Raw genomic sequence first — 15,658 nt, forward strand, 5'->3', positions numbered from 1 at the left:
GTCATATTATTACTTTTTTAAAACCAGCTCCAAAAATACAACTCCCTGATTTTTATCTCCCTCCTCCTTCTGAAAGTGAGTTTAAAAGGCTAAAATCTTTAGCTTCTTCAGCTTAATTTGTCCTTCTTCCCCTACAAATGTTTCTGATGTCCCCCACTCAGCTCAGCCAACCATTCAGCTTTTTCTTCTTGTTACTACTGCTTCTTTATTTTTCTCTCTACCTTTTAATCCTTTTCATTATCAAGCATTCTTAGAAAAGATTTTTGGAAACTGACAAGCTGATTAAAATGCATTACTAGCAAATAAAGGGAAGTCATCTATACGAAAACAGTAAAAGCAAGCTTTTGGTGTTCAGATGATTGTAAAATCGTCTTTGAACTTCACACTGCTTGCAGTGGTCTCAGTCTACTGGGAGTTAATCCATATGGACTATGGAGCTATCATATCAAAACAATATTCCAGCAAAATATTTCTACCAGTATACAGTATATATCAACAGCATGCAGCTTCAAAGGATGAGAATTCTTAAAAAGAGAGATACAAACACCACAGAATGCACTTAAAATGCAGTTTGGAAAAATATCCAACATTTAGAACAAATTTCATATCCTCATTTTGTATTATTACAAAACTGAGAAGGAAACACTAAAACAGGCAATATTTTAAAGGCTACGTGAACTTACAATTTGGTGAGTAATGTGTTGTGTTTTTCCAATTTAAATAACTAACGTGTATTCAGTTTTATGGGCTTGTAATACTGAAAAAGCTCCACTATCTGGCACAGTATTAGCTCCTATATGTACTCAAGAAGAAACTAGTGTAAGCCCTGCACATATTCTTTCTATAATTTACAATATTCAAATTCAAGAACTGCTTCTGACTTTCATTATATTTAAGCAATTTCACACAGTTTTACTTGGTGGCCAAACCTGGCCCATAAATGTGATTTTACCGCTGACAATACATGAATCAAAAACACAAAGTCTGCTTTGCACATTCACGCGCTAGTTTTTAAGGACAAACAGAAAGGCATTTTTAAACTTGTCAGCTGAGCAAGCCTGATATAGGGCTGACAGGAAAGAAATCTGTAACAATTTTACAATGTTTTTCACACTAAAACAACACTTAAAGCATAATGATGTCATGTTGGCTCCACCAAAGTCAGCAACAAAGCTGCCATCAACTACTGCGAAGCCAGGACTGCAAACTTAAATCTTCCTAAATATATCAGATAAGTGGATGCCAGATCTTGCAGATTTGCTTTACCTGCAAAAGTGCAAGTCTTCTTGCTCGGTCTTCAAACTCTATTTGATGGGTTTGCACACAGAGCTCAAGCAGACTTTTGCAACACAGAAAATATTTAAAGCCTCAGATGCAGCCTCAGGCAGGAGCTCAGCCTTCTGTCCAAGACAGTGGCTTTAAGCTATCTTTGACCTGACACTGACAGAACTATAAACCTTAAGGGAGGAGCAGGATCACGCACACGTTCTAAACAACAAGTATCCTTTATTATTATTATTATTATTATTATTATGTAAAAATGGGGTTTCTATATAGTCAATGGAGAGTGAAAGAGAAAGAAGCATGTGCACACACAAGGCTTTCTCCTCTGTCTTAAGAAGCCAGATCAGACTGGTAAGGTACAAGATAAATTTCAAAGTCATTTGATGAACCTAAATTAATTAAAACAAATGTTTTAAACAAAAGATTGCAAATATTTTGATTTATCATAGTTTAAAGTCTGGTAAATGCCTCTCAAAACAGATTTAAGCTCCGTGTTCAGGAGAATATGTACAGGTTAAAACATGGTACAACAAAAGCATGTATGTGAAGGAAGCAGCTACAAGGACATGGTGACATCCCTAATAAAGTCTGTTGACAAAGTAAAAGCAATGCAAAATTAACACAAGTAGGTCAACCTTTAGTCTGATCTAATGTAACTGATCATGAACACTGTCCTGCTTTTTACAGTGGTCTGATGCAAAGACTACATAAAAAAAACTTCAGTCATCAATGATTCCGTGTTAGTGCCCAAGTTTCCAATAGTCCATGACTTGGCAACTTTCTGATATGCACAGATGATGCATTTCTAGTCACTAGCCCTCAGTGAATTCTTTCACTGATTTTTAAATCCAGGTTTACTTTACTGCACTGAGATATCAGACACAAGAACGAGCTAGGTTGGGGTTTTGTTTGAATGCGTTCATAAAACAGAGTCTTAGCAGACAGACTAAATGAAGCTGCATCCCTGCCCAGTTTTCTTAGGTCCCCATAAGTGACTTGCTGACACCCCTGTATCCCAGCCAGTCCTCTCACGGACCAGAGCACCTCCAGGTCATTACAGGCCACACCACCTGTTCGTGCAGGCAGCGCAAGAGGAAAACTGGTCTGTCCACCAATGAACAGAGGTAAGATTGTAATACAGGTAAGTTTCCAATCAGGACAGAAAACAGTTTGATTTGATTATCCAAAAAATACTTAAATACCTATAATCCCCATCAGGAAATACCATAAAGAAAGTGGAAAAAAAATAAATATTTCTCTTTTCCCTCCAAATGCCATTTTTTATTTAAAGAAACAATTTATATCTTGCAGCAGAAAACAAATTGAACTCAATGAGCAGTATTATTTAACAGCAAGATATTAATGGTGCGTACCATATTTTACTACAGATTTCCTGGGAGAGTGGAGACAATTGAGCTTTATCACACACAATTATTAAAGGTGTATTTGGAACATGATAGGCATTAAATAGCACAGTGAAACACATTTTTAGAGACATTTTAACACACACTATTTTAAAATTAGGATTTTTTTTTTCCACTTCTTGAAGCCCTTTTCTTTCTTTATTCAGACAGTACATCCATGACACTTACTTTTGGACATACAAACATTCTTAAAACAATAAAACAAGCAAAACTGTCAGCATCAGGCAGCAATCACATCCCCCTGCTGTTCATCTCAACATGTTCTTGAGACTTTGAAAATGTCAGAAAGCATTTGGCCAACTACTTAAAAAATAAGGCAAGTTTTGGAAGGACACAAAAGGTTGCGTGATAAAGAAAGCAAAGATCCAGAGTGGAAAATCAGCCCAATCAGACCCTGGCAAATATTCCAAAATTCAACTTTAGCATACTAAACAGTTTCAATTCCACTTATTTAGACGGGGGAAAGGGGAGAAAAGAAAGGTATGTGGAGGGGTAGGGTTTGGCAAGATCAGTCAAATCCCTTAAACACAGGAATAGGGAGACCAAAAAAAGCAAATAAAAACAAACACAACCCTCCTTCTCCATAGTAATAAATAAAGAGACACACCCAACTCTAAAGATTAATCATTTCATCTAAGAGAAATTTTACATGGACCTGAAGAGTGGGGGAAAAGGGCGGGGGGGGGGCGGGAAATCACTGTGCCGTACAGTCTATTTAAAATAGGAATCAAATGCAGTTCCTTATATACGTATTTTCTGGATTCCTGACCTGAAATCTCCCTCTTTGTTTTGAAAAGCCTGCTGTTACTTCTTGTGCGTAAAACTATGTGATGGACAATAACAAGCACATGGGTGGAAACCAGGGATCTTTGTACTGTAACCTCAGCCAGGTCACCTATTTACCAAATATTTAACCTTGAGCAAAAATACTAACTTTAATTGTCCCTAAAACAGAGACAAAAATATTGTCAAACAGAGAGAATGTACATATAACAGCTAGATGACATTTAACCTTTGAATATAACCTAATATTGTGACAAAGAAGGTGAAAACTATGGAAAGCTGCAGACCTGCTCTCCCACCGCCTGCAGTCACTGACAGGACCTGGAGCAAGGGAAGGAAGAGAACTCGAGACAGGATTTTTCTTCTCCCAATTTGTTAAAGAAGTGTCAAAACTAAATAGTCTGTGTTCAGAAATAACTCCACTGATAACCATAACTCACAGAGGGGATAGTCTAGACTGCTGCAAATATCAAGGCATGTATGATATCATCTCTTTTTTTTTTCCTCCTCCTTTTTCAAGTTAACATTGTAGGAACCATGCTGAGAGGTGAATCCAAATTCTTCAGATCCATATATAATATCTGCTCAAAGTTGTTCTTTTCTGGGGGCTGGGGATGGTGTGGAAGATGACAGTGGTGGGACATTTAAAAATGATTTTGTTTTACCTGTGGTGTGTCATATATCTAAATTAATTCTAGGTTATGTTTAAAGTCTGTTAAGCATCTGTTGAGACTATAATTAATTATCTTATTTGATGAATTCTTGAAATAGAGACCGTAGACTTAACAAATAAGATCTGGAGGAAACATGCAGTCCTCCTTGGCTTGCGTACCTGTGTCACTTCCAGATCCAGTTGATAACGCTGGCATGATTTAGTCTGCAGAGTATCACGCACGAACGTCAGACCAACACTCTGCAGCCAAAAGGCAGAAGTTAATTTCAGTTTAAGTGCTTGCAGCCAAGTTGTCTACGAAGATTTATGCTATCTCCCAGTTTCTCCTAGAAAGAACAGAAACACAGCTTTACAATTAAGAACATTGTTAGACTGTAAATTACTGCAGTTTACCAAATCCAATCATTATCACAAAACAAGCTTTTGATTTAAGACTCTCAAAACAAAGTGCTTTGCGTTTATTTATGACTGTTAAGACTTTTTTTTTTCCTCCCCAAGTGAAACAAGTTTCGTTTTATTCAGTCTAGCCTATAATCCCATTCTGCTGTAAAAATAATTTAACACATTTCTCTCATGTAAATTATACTATTTAACTCTAGCGTGTCAGGTATTTCGGGAAATAAGGTTATTTTATTAAAACTGTGAATAATTTCAGTCACTCAAATTTTGCTACTACTTATCCCGGAAAAAAAATTGCTTACTAGCATGGTAATTTATTCAGTGTTTCCACTTAACCTCCTTTCAATTGTTTGCAGTTCATTTAAGATCTGACATGCAATTTTTATTTGTAATCTGGAAATATAAGATGATTTTTAACTGAAGTTGTAAAAAAGCAGAACTAAGGTAAACAGCAGTTTGATTCGTGGAGTTGATGGAGCCATTACCATGCAGACCATGTAAGGAATTTTTCTGTAATTCATTACTACAAAGTCAGTATTTTTTTAAGGCATATTTTTAAATAATTGCTCAGGCCTACCAATTCTAAATTTTGGGTCCTTATTTTAACCAGTTCTTGAGGAAAATTCAGAGCAAACGTAACAACAGTAAAAAATAATTTAAAATATAAGTGAACGTATTTAAATTCAGATACGTTAAAATATAAAAGTGGAACACAAACTTATGAAAAGAAATTTGGGGTTAAGACTGGAAACACTTACTAATAGCAAGGCAGGGGCTGATGTGTTTGCAGGGAGAAGGAAGGGAGAGGGGGAAGGAGAAGCTAACAGAAAACAAGGGTTTTCTCTAGATTTCAATAAAGAAAAGGGATCCTTGAAGAAGAAAGCAGCATAGTTCTGCTATAGCATAAGAAAATAAATAGAAGAGGATTTTGCTGCTGCTGTTACTGGTTTGTTTTTTGTTTGAGTTTGTTGTTTTTTTAAAAGAAAATAAAAACCACCCCACATTCGTATTAATCAGAATGACTTTTGAAGCCATCTTGGCTCTGAAAGTGCATATCTTGGACACATTTGTACTTGGCAACAGCCTTGTGGAAGAGTAATATACAGGTGCTGTAAACACTGTATGCTGTTCAAAATTCTGTTTTTCACAAAAAAAAAAAAAATCCCTGCATTGCTAAAAGTATTGCAACATATTAAGGGCCATCCACAAGATATTGTTTAGTAAATTTTAAATGACAATTGTTAGACATACGCTAGCTGTTAACTCATCCCTAGGCTTAAGCCTATAGTTCAAATACTCTGACATCTTCTTAAAGTTCGTTTTGTTGGGTTTTTTTGCTTTTGTTTTTTTAACTCCCATAAACATTTACCCGAAGATTTTGCATTACAGTTTTCAAAGTCCAGTGAATCTGGTTGACTTGTTTGGTTTTTTGCAGGGGTTCTTGGTTTTGTTTTGTTTTGGTGTGGGGTGTTTGAGGATTTTTTTTTTTTTTTTGGGGGGGGGGGAATGAGGGGGTGTTTTTTGGTTTTTTGCTTGTTTTAAGAAGACAAATGCAAGATAAGTTACAGCCTTGGATAACTCTTTCTACAATGAAAAAGACTGAGTAAAACTTAAAAACCTTAATTTAAAAAATAATTAAATTAATCTTAAATTAAGATTGTTTAGGGTTTGGGTTTGGTGGGGTTTTTTTTAGTTATAGAAGTTCGTAGTGAAGAGTTTTGACTAAAAAAAGCACCAGCTTCCAAAAAATACCTTGACGTTCATCAAGTCAGCACAAAGTCCATTAACTTAAATTTTAAAACAGAGATAATGAAGTTAAGTATTTCAGAGTGAAAGCTCATCTTATGATGACAAAGTTGTAAAACATCTATATGCAAAGCTAGCCAGGGTGCAGTTTAAAAGAAAAAAAAAGAGACATTATTGCCAAGGACACGCTGTATCAATTAAGAAGGAACATATTCACTTTGCATTAATTCTGCTTGTTTTCTTTTTAACACATACAAACGCATAAAGGAGCAGTCATGTTCTGAGCTCGCTTCCAGTCCCAGCGCGAGCAAACGCGGCAGCCGCACAAAGGATGGAGCCGCTTTTGGTTTTCACAGATGTGAAAAACTGGTTAAAACAGGATGATTTACTATTAATGGGACACCTTTGGTTTATATGCGGCTTAAAGTACTTTCATCTATCATAAACAAAACCAACAAAACCCATGGAAGCCGTTCTCATTATAGGTGCATTATTAATCAGAAATTCGGGTTCCTTAAGAAAAGTTCACTGCGAAACGTGGAAAGTCTTGTTGATCTATGTACGTGTCATGTATTTAAACTCGGTCAGTTTCTTTATTTTTCTTTGTTTCACAGCAAATCACTCAATATTTAAAAAAATTCGAGCTCCTTATTATTTAAGAAATGTATATATGGCATAAAGTTATTCCCCCCAGATCCTAAATATATATTAATGAAAAATAAATGACCTGATGAAATCCTTACCAGTAAAATGCTTAATATTTTGCTGGAATGGAGTGGGGATTTTTTTTTTTCCTAACTTGCAAATTAAGCTACATTTTTGCAGTGACGATGTTATTTTCTTTGGCTCGCTTTATTTAAAATGCTTTGGAAGTTTTAGCCGGAGCCCAGCCATAGGCAGCGCTGACTGCTGTATGGAATCGATTTGCTGCAACACAGAAATACCAGCTGTTCCAGTATGTCCTGAGAGGGATTACCGAATATTCCTAAATTGAAGTTCAATCCATCTTTCCATAAAAATCAGAAGCCGACGCCAGGAACGTAACGGCAGTATCAAGTGCACCTGAGGCATTTACAATACCCAGCAGGACGGTTACAACCAGCCTTTAAACGGGGCTGGTTTTTGGGATTTCATTATCCCGCACCTCGCACCCGATCGGGTGTTGCTGGCGCCGCCCGCGCCGAGCCTGACACCTAGCGGCGGCGCGCGGCACCGCCCGCGCGCCCGGCCCGCCTCAGCGGGTCCTGAAAGATCCGCCGCTTCTGACCGCAAACGAACCAAAAACCCAAACAAAACCCACCAAAATAAAAATTAAGCAATAAATTACATAAATTGGAATTTTTTCTACTTATATAATGGAAGACGTTTCAGGGCTGTTCAGCCTGGAGAAAAGGAGGCTGAGGGTTGACCTTATCACTCCCTACAACTACCTGACAGGAGTTGTAGCATGGAGGGTGCTGGTCTCTTCTCCCAAGTAACAAGTGATAGGATGAGAGGAAACGGCCTCAAGTTGCGCCAGAGCAGGTTTAGATTCGATATTACGAAAAAATTCTTCACAGAGAAAATTGTGAAGCATTGGAACAGGCTGCCCAGGGAAATGGTGGAGTCTCCATCCCTGGAGGTGTTTAAAAGGTGTTTAGATGAGGTTCTTAGGGACATGGTTTGGTGCTAGAGTTAGGTTGTGGTTGGACTTGATGATCCTGAGGGTCTCTTCCAACTGAAATGATTCTATGATTTCTATTTCTAGGGCTTGTACAATAAATATTAACAAAACCAGATGCCTGTAAAGGAACGGAGAGGTTTCCCCACCTTTGGGTAACTCCCGCATGTTATACAGGCACATTCACCCAGCCAGACACAGTTCTAGTCACTTCACCGCCAAGTTCGTTAAGGTGACATAACTTAATCAGGGTGCCAAATCCCCTGGATATAAATAGCCAGGAGTGAGACAGAAGCCTCCTGGGAACTACTTCCAAAACTGCAAAATCCTAGAATTACAGCTCTCCAAGGGAACTGTTTTTCTGCATATCCCCCAAATACGAGGGGCCCCTTACCAAGGAATAGGGGATAAACCTTGTTCCTGATCACCCACGTTGTCAATACAGGAGGACAAGTAATGACAGACTGAGGCAGGCAGATGAAGCAGGGTGAGAGGCAGCTAAAGAGCACTGAGATCAACAGCCTTCCACAATTTCAGCTTTAGCAGCTTCTTTCTAGCATCCTCCACTGCTTCTCAATGGAAGTGACTCCATTAGTCACACACACATTTTATTTAAGCCAAGTTCATTTTTCTACAAAAGATGAGGTAGGAAAAAGGATTCAAATTTGTCTTTACGTCAAGCATCACGCCTTTGGAGGCAGCACACGTGACATCTTGGTTCTACCTTTGACTCCCCATCCTCAATAAACTGCCTAGTGCCTATTTCTGAAAGGTTATTTTACAAGTTACTTAATATTTTTAGCACTTAATTGAAGATGAATAGATTTCTTTCACATTTAAAAAGCAGACTGAAGACTGACTGATTTAAACCAGGTAAAACCATGAAAGGTATGAACCTAGCAAAGTCACAAAGCAGGACATACACACATAAAACCAAGTTCTTCGATAAAAGATACGCTCAACCTGTTTCTCTAAAGGATGCTACAGTCACAAAGACTATAACCTGATTTCCACAACTAAGCCAGCATGCCTGCAAATGGTATTTGAACTACAAGATAGAGATTTCATGTGGAGACAGGAAATTTGACAGCCACAGTCTTGCATTCATCATGGGGCCTCAAGCCACTGAGTGACTAGGGACATGTACACAAGCCTCCAAAACCCAGTCAGCACAGGAAATTGCCAAAGGAGGTTTTCTAGACTGGGAGAAGTAAATCTGTTTGGGTAGACAAAATCTGACTTGAAAATGGTGGTCTGCTCTCTTGGAAGTTGTATGGTAACAAGTTCTATTGAATCCTTAATCTCTTCTAAGAAAATTTCCACCTCCTCAATCACAGGGTCTCTGACAGGCTACTGGAACCCGCTGGTGGCTCCTGATGAGCTTCCAAAGCTGGTTGGCTGCCCTGGTAGGTGGTACATGCACCTTGTCAGCAGGAACCCTCAAAAAAAATCTTGAACTGGAATTATGCATAGAGGACACAGCACACAAACATAATGGGACTTCAAAGGCATTGCAGAGGCAAGAAGCTGCCTCTGACTCACTCAGCTGCAGGTATAATGGAGGCAAAAAAAGTGACAAAAAACCTCTGGGTATAGAGTCCAATTAAGAAGCCAGGAATATCTATAGCAACTACAAGTGTTACTAATACACCAACATAGAGAACATTTCCAAACTGAAAAGCACAACAGTTGCCTTCACCAACTTTCTCCTGGTCTTGCCATCACATCAGTCTTTAGCTATCAGAGAATGTTTTTCTGTATAATGTTATAGTAGTGCTCCCCATTTTGTTTAGCTTACATATTTTTTTTGCTTACCCCACAGGGATGTTAGAAACAACCTCGCTTTGTTAAAAAGGCTTTAAGAATAATAGATGAGAATTTAAACACTCTTAAGCATCCATTCAGAATGTAAAACTGCTTGACTTATACATTTGTGGGGACATCTTTAAGAAATACTCAATTTGGAAAAACCATACCTCTTGTAGTGTGCCTTGTATTTCCATGGCTCAATTTTAACTGTGAAGCCCCAATGCATCAGAAAAGAGATCTCTCTGGTTTTTACTTACTGGAAAATTTTCACAGATGGAGAAAAAAAGATGGCCTTTAAAAAAAAGTACTGAAGAAGTAATGTGCTGAAAAACATTAAGACATTAGAAATTAAAACCAATTAGTCTGTGGTGCTTATTTCTGAGTATGCTCAGGTCCCACTATACCGAACAGTTTAATCAACACCAGATAAAATTGCAATGGTGGCAAGACTCTTTGCAACCTGCAACTTCTCTGTCTTCAACACAAAAAACCTGACATGAGCTTCTGTCCAGACTCAGATTTTCAATGTCAATGTTGGAACTGAGCAAATTCCTTTAAATGTATGAAAACATTCCTTTAAATACATACACTAAAGCTACCAGTTTAATTTAAAACAGCACTACTGTAGTAGATGTCAGATACCCTTAGACAGATCCAATTTTCTGCAAATAAAATGTACCAACTGACAGAATAATATTAGTTTAATAAACTAGTTTAATAAAGCTATTCATTAAAATGTGACCTAAACTATGTCTCAGATCAAAGGTTACTCTTTTGGTTTGAGTTACTGGTTTGGGTACACTTTTAACACTTTTCCCCTAGCTGCAAACCATTCCTTTTCTTGGAAAAAACCTGTCAGCAGGTACCACAGCCTCTCCATTAATTACCTGCACAAACAGTTTTGTTCTGGCATGGTTTTTTGACAGTCTGTTTGAAAAATGTAACTAAACAAAGTAAATGATAAACCTCAGTGGCCCCAAAAATACTGAAAAATTTGGCAACTTCAACAAATTTCCATAAATGAGAATCCTAGAACCATTTAGGTTGGAAAAGACCCTTAAGATCATCAAGTCCAACTGTTCCAGTTCAGCAAAACCTGCTGCCATGTGTGATCTGATAACCTCAACACTCTCCAACGGACAACTATACAAGTCTCGCACCAAAAGGCTCTGCAACTCCTATTTTGGAAATATAGTCTGTATTTTTATAGTATTATAATTCAGTTGGATTGCACATCCAGAAAAGCTGATGGAAAAATCTCCAACTGATAAAAATCAAAACAGGACTAAGTCCATGCTTAAAAGAATAGTAAGTATTCCATTGATTTAACTAGTTCAGTGAAATATTTGCATCAAAAGCATACTTGACTGCATAGTCTTGTGGCTCAATAAACATGCATGCACCAATTATGAGGTCTGTTAAATAGCCATGTCAAAAAATCATCCTCAGAAATATATGTGTTCAAATACTATTATTTCAAAGTCAGACACATCCTCTACAATGTTAGAATATTATTCAAACTCAATGTTATACACCTCTAGAGCTAAATAAGGCACAAATGTTTTACAATGCTTCCATATTTTATTAGCAAAGACCAGTTTTGACTACCCCATCTCTTTCAGATTAACTGATCTTCTGAACCGTTCTCCTTTTTCAGCATAACTCTCCATTCTGTTAAAATGCTATTTTGTTTGCTTTTTACAGAGAATATGTGTAAAGGGGAGAGATGAATGAGTAATTAAACAATATGTATTCTTTTTTCCAAGCACAAAAGCAGAATAAACCTCACTTTATTAACATATGTTTTTATAAAAAAAAAACACACTCACTACAGTAATTCTCATTTTAATCAGTTTCAGATTGCTTTCTCTAAAGCGAAGTTTTAAAATTTAATATAAGCAAGCTAAAAAGTATAGGCCTTTAGCTCAATTTTGGAAAAAAGTTTTGATTTATTAAGTGGTAATTTATTAGTTGCATCTTGAGTGTAAGTAACAAAAAACTTCCTTATGTGTGTGTACATGTGTGCAGTAAAAACAAAGTACCACACATGGACAGAGAGCTAGTCAGAGGAGGTATGCGTGCTTTATTTCCAGAAGTTTACAAGCTTTGCAAGCCAAATTGCTCTGGGATGCAGGTTGCAGAAGAAAACAAAAGTGAATCTGAATAGCCAGGCACTGACACGTTCCAGAGCCGCTGCACTGCTGGTACATCAGGCACACCAGATGCTCCTCGCAGTCTTCTGTTCCTCCCTGTAAGCTCCCTGCAATTGTATTTCATACTTGAATGCTAAGTCCCAAATGCCACCGCCAAACTCCCCTTCTGCCTCACACCCTCCCCTCCTTGCCGAGTTCTGAGAGCACCATCGCATCGAGCCCACTGTGCGATCTGCCACCAAGGACACCCTTCCTCCCTGCTTTATTTTCATTATCTTCATGTCCCCCTTTCTAGGAGCGAAGCTCCCTGCTCTCAGACCTTGCTGTCCCAATTCCACCTCACAGTTTTTGGCTTCATACCCATAGCCACCTTATCCTTTCCCTGGGTGATGCTGCTATGTACTTACCATTCTTGCCATGAATTCATGATCCTCCACTACCTAAACTTGCTTTTACCCCTCTCTTTGCAAACATCCCTACCTCTTGACACTTTGCTTTACTTCCCTTTCAGTTCTCACTTTCTCCAGTCTCTGTTTTCACTCCTGTCCCACCACTGCTGCAGCCCTAATGACCCTCTATGTTTTTCACACCATTGCTTTCCAAACCAAGATTCAGTCTCCAAATCTATTCTTGACCAGCAAGTCCTTGCTTTCCTGCTCTCCAAATACCTCTTCCCTTTCTTCTAGAACATGGATGAGCCTCGTTCACACAGGCAAGACGCCTGAAGTTATGACACATGTAAGCAGGCACAGACAGATGGGGGGGACTTTTCTGCCTGCAGCTCTGTACCCTCTCCAGGCTGGAACCACCCGCAGAGCAGGACCTTCCTGTGTCCTGAGTCACATACAATCACTACTCAGTAACATCTGGAATACTCCCTAAAAATTTTGGAACCAATCATATATATATACATCTATATATTATAATTCAAAGAAATACAGTTAGAGTTCAACCTTACTGCAACACTTCAAGCTTGATTTATTCTGTGAGAACAGGCACTCTGCACATTTTAGTTATGTACAAATTTAATTAGCAGAAAATAGACCAATTAGAATTAACTATAAGTTCTGTCTTGCCAAGCTGTATAGCCTAAGTTACAGTTCCACTGCAATCAGAGTGCCAGTCTGCAAGATTCAAGTCGTATTTTCAAGTTTAAAAGCCACTTAATTCAAGTCTAAGATACTGACGGATGAAGAAGAGTCAGATTGAAGGCAAGGGGTAAACTGTATGTCAAGTTCACACCGCAGTGAAGACAAGCTCTCAGATTTCATTTCATTTGTGGAAAAACCACATTTAGCCTTTATAAAAAAACATAATTTAAAATAAAAGGTCAAACACACACAAATAGTAAGAGACCTTAACTTGGCAGTGATACGTACATGAAGAATTTTTTTCTGTTTTTCTTGTTCAACTCACAGTTTAATACATTACTTTATGTCTTAATGTATACCACGAAAACACAGGATATGCAAAGAGTCCAAGTTAATGTTGCTGTTGGAAACTTAATGTTTGCATTTCCTGGCTTTTGCAAGTTTAACTAGGTGAACAATACCGCATTGATTCTATTTTGGCATCTGCTACAAATACCAAAGTATTTTTTCTTATTTTGTCTGAAATGGTATAAATCAGAGCTAAGCTGTTTGATAGTGAACCTCTGACATTTTTGTTACTCATAGTGTCCTCTCCAACTTACATATCTTACAGTTTATTAGGCAATGCCAAAGGTGATGCTATACAAATCAGTAAGCATACCTGCTCCAGCACGTGTAGGTAAATAAAAAGTGTAGAAACACTTAATCTGATGCTTTGAAAATTAAAAATATTGTGAATACAGAAATTTTGATGAAGCAATGGAAAAATATTGTACAGTAAAAAATGTTTCTTTGAGAAGGTGTCACTGTAGATTCTCTAATAGTGCTGTAGAAGTTAAAATAGGAAGGTGCACCGTTCTGTATATCAGCCATTCCCTTACGCAGCTATGAGAGGGTATAACCAGAGGCAGTTCATTCTTCCCTCTGAATTCAAAAGCTAAAATTCCTAGGAAGTCAAAAAATGGAGGGATGTCAGGTAAATGAATTCAGCTAAGTGCAGCTACTTGAGGAACCACATACATTGTACAAAACTTATAGTCACTGCAAAGTAACTGGTCTTTTCAGGCGTGTATTGATGTGTGTTCCTTGCACTGGCCCCCCTGAGACGGTAAGAAAAGGAACCCAACGTGGCTATGGCTCAGCTGTCACTCCTGGCTCCTGTTTTGGCAGATGATCTAAAAGCACCATACTGATAAGAGGTCAGTCAAGTACTTATTTTTTTACCATCCTGCATTCTCAGACAATTCGCTGGAATTTATTTGTTTTTAATAGCTAAGGCAAGAGATCTGTCACCGGTGCCACCTTTTCCAGTCAGGTTCTCACCCTTAGAAATGATGTTGCATGAAAGACTCAGGGGCTGCCCTACCAAATTTAAATAGCTACAGAACTGTAACATTTCTGTGAGGATTTCTGACATTGAAGAGGCTATGAAAGGACAGTTACTGAATAAACAAAAACAGCAAGGAAGCCTCCTCTCCCCTATGCTCCCTAGATAGACGGGAGGGGAGGGTAGAGACGGGGTCACAGTATATTTATCAACTTTAAAGCCCTTTCAATGTTCTTAAACAATCCCACTTCTCCTTTCTGAACATATGAAGATTCACAGGGCTTTGCACCAAGCAACCATCAAGGACTCACATTACCATTAACAGCTGTGAAAAGCTCAGGTGGGACTTAAATGAAGAGACAGATTGGAGGTACAACTTATATCAACTGTTGCTGTCATGACCACACCAGCAATAAATATCACACCACAGAGAGGAAACCTGCTGTCTGATGGCACCGAGCAAGGCTAGAGACACACAGATACTGCACTCAGAGCAGAATCCAAATGGACATGTGAGGGCCGAATCAAGTTTTACTATGACTGCCAAGATACCAGAAAAATATTTCTGCAGGTTAAGTATTCAAAATAAGATTTTTTTTTTAATATGATGAATTGTGAACATTCTTGTAAACCTTAATTTTAAAGTTTTCTGAGCCAGAAGAGGGAGCTCCTGCACTTTTCAAATAAGTCAACATGGTTTTCATCTTGCCTTCAGTAACAACAGGGCAGTTCTCCTCATCTCATGCCACACAGACATCTGCATCTGGTTGGTCAAAGAGCAAATATACAGGAAGGATCTAATACGAAACTTTAAGATACGTCATGCTCTAATTATACATAACTGATAAAGATTTTAAGAAATCGTAAAATTAGCTTTATTTCCCCTCATAAAATTGATCATTCTTACATTACATAAACACAAAGCTGAAATAATTGTCTGCAAACTGTTTCATAAGTGAAATTTCATTATCTATAAACAATGACACAAGAGGTATGAAAACCCATTGATTTTCCTAACAGTGAAGGGGTGTTCTTCCTATCTTGGAGTAAATAGAACACGCATCTTGTCTAGAATTACAGGAAATGAGGAACTGGATTTTGATCATCTTAAGCAAGTTAGGAAACTGGAGAAGTGCTGATTAAAACAAATATTTGCAATTTAGTACTGCAGAATGAAGCTGCAATTGTAGTTCATTTTTTTTTATGAAGGCTGTTTTTAAAACCATCTCAGTGCGGACTAGTTATTAATAAAGTACTTATTTTTCTGCTTTTCTAATGAAGATAAATGACAAGTATTTCACAGATTTTG

At 37.9% G+C, this 15,658-nt stretch overlaps 1 protein-coding gene across 3 annotated transcripts in view; it reads right to left on the reverse strand.

The window, feature by feature from the left end:
- The window catches only part of MPP7 (MAGUK p55 scaffold protein 7), a 150,266-nt gene that overhangs the window by 105,845 nt on the left and 28,763 nt on the right, over positions 1 to 15,658 (reverse strand). For all 3 annotated transcript variants that reach the window (XM_082044100.1, XM_082044098.1, XM_082044099.1), the window contains one exon: positions 4,324 to 4,490. In XM_082044100.1, coding sequence (XP_081900226.1) covers positions 4,324 to 4,360 — 37 coding nt within the window. In that variant the 5' untranslated portion in view covers positions 4,361 to 4,490. The remainder of the gene's footprint in view (positions 1 to 4,323; positions 4,491 to 15,658) is intronic.

This window comes from Streptopelia decaocto, assembly GCF_964273445.1.
Source record: "Streptopelia decaocto genome assembly, chromosome: 2".
NCBI lineage: Eukaryota > Metazoa > Chordata > Aves > Columbiformes > Columbidae > Streptopelia > Streptopelia decaocto.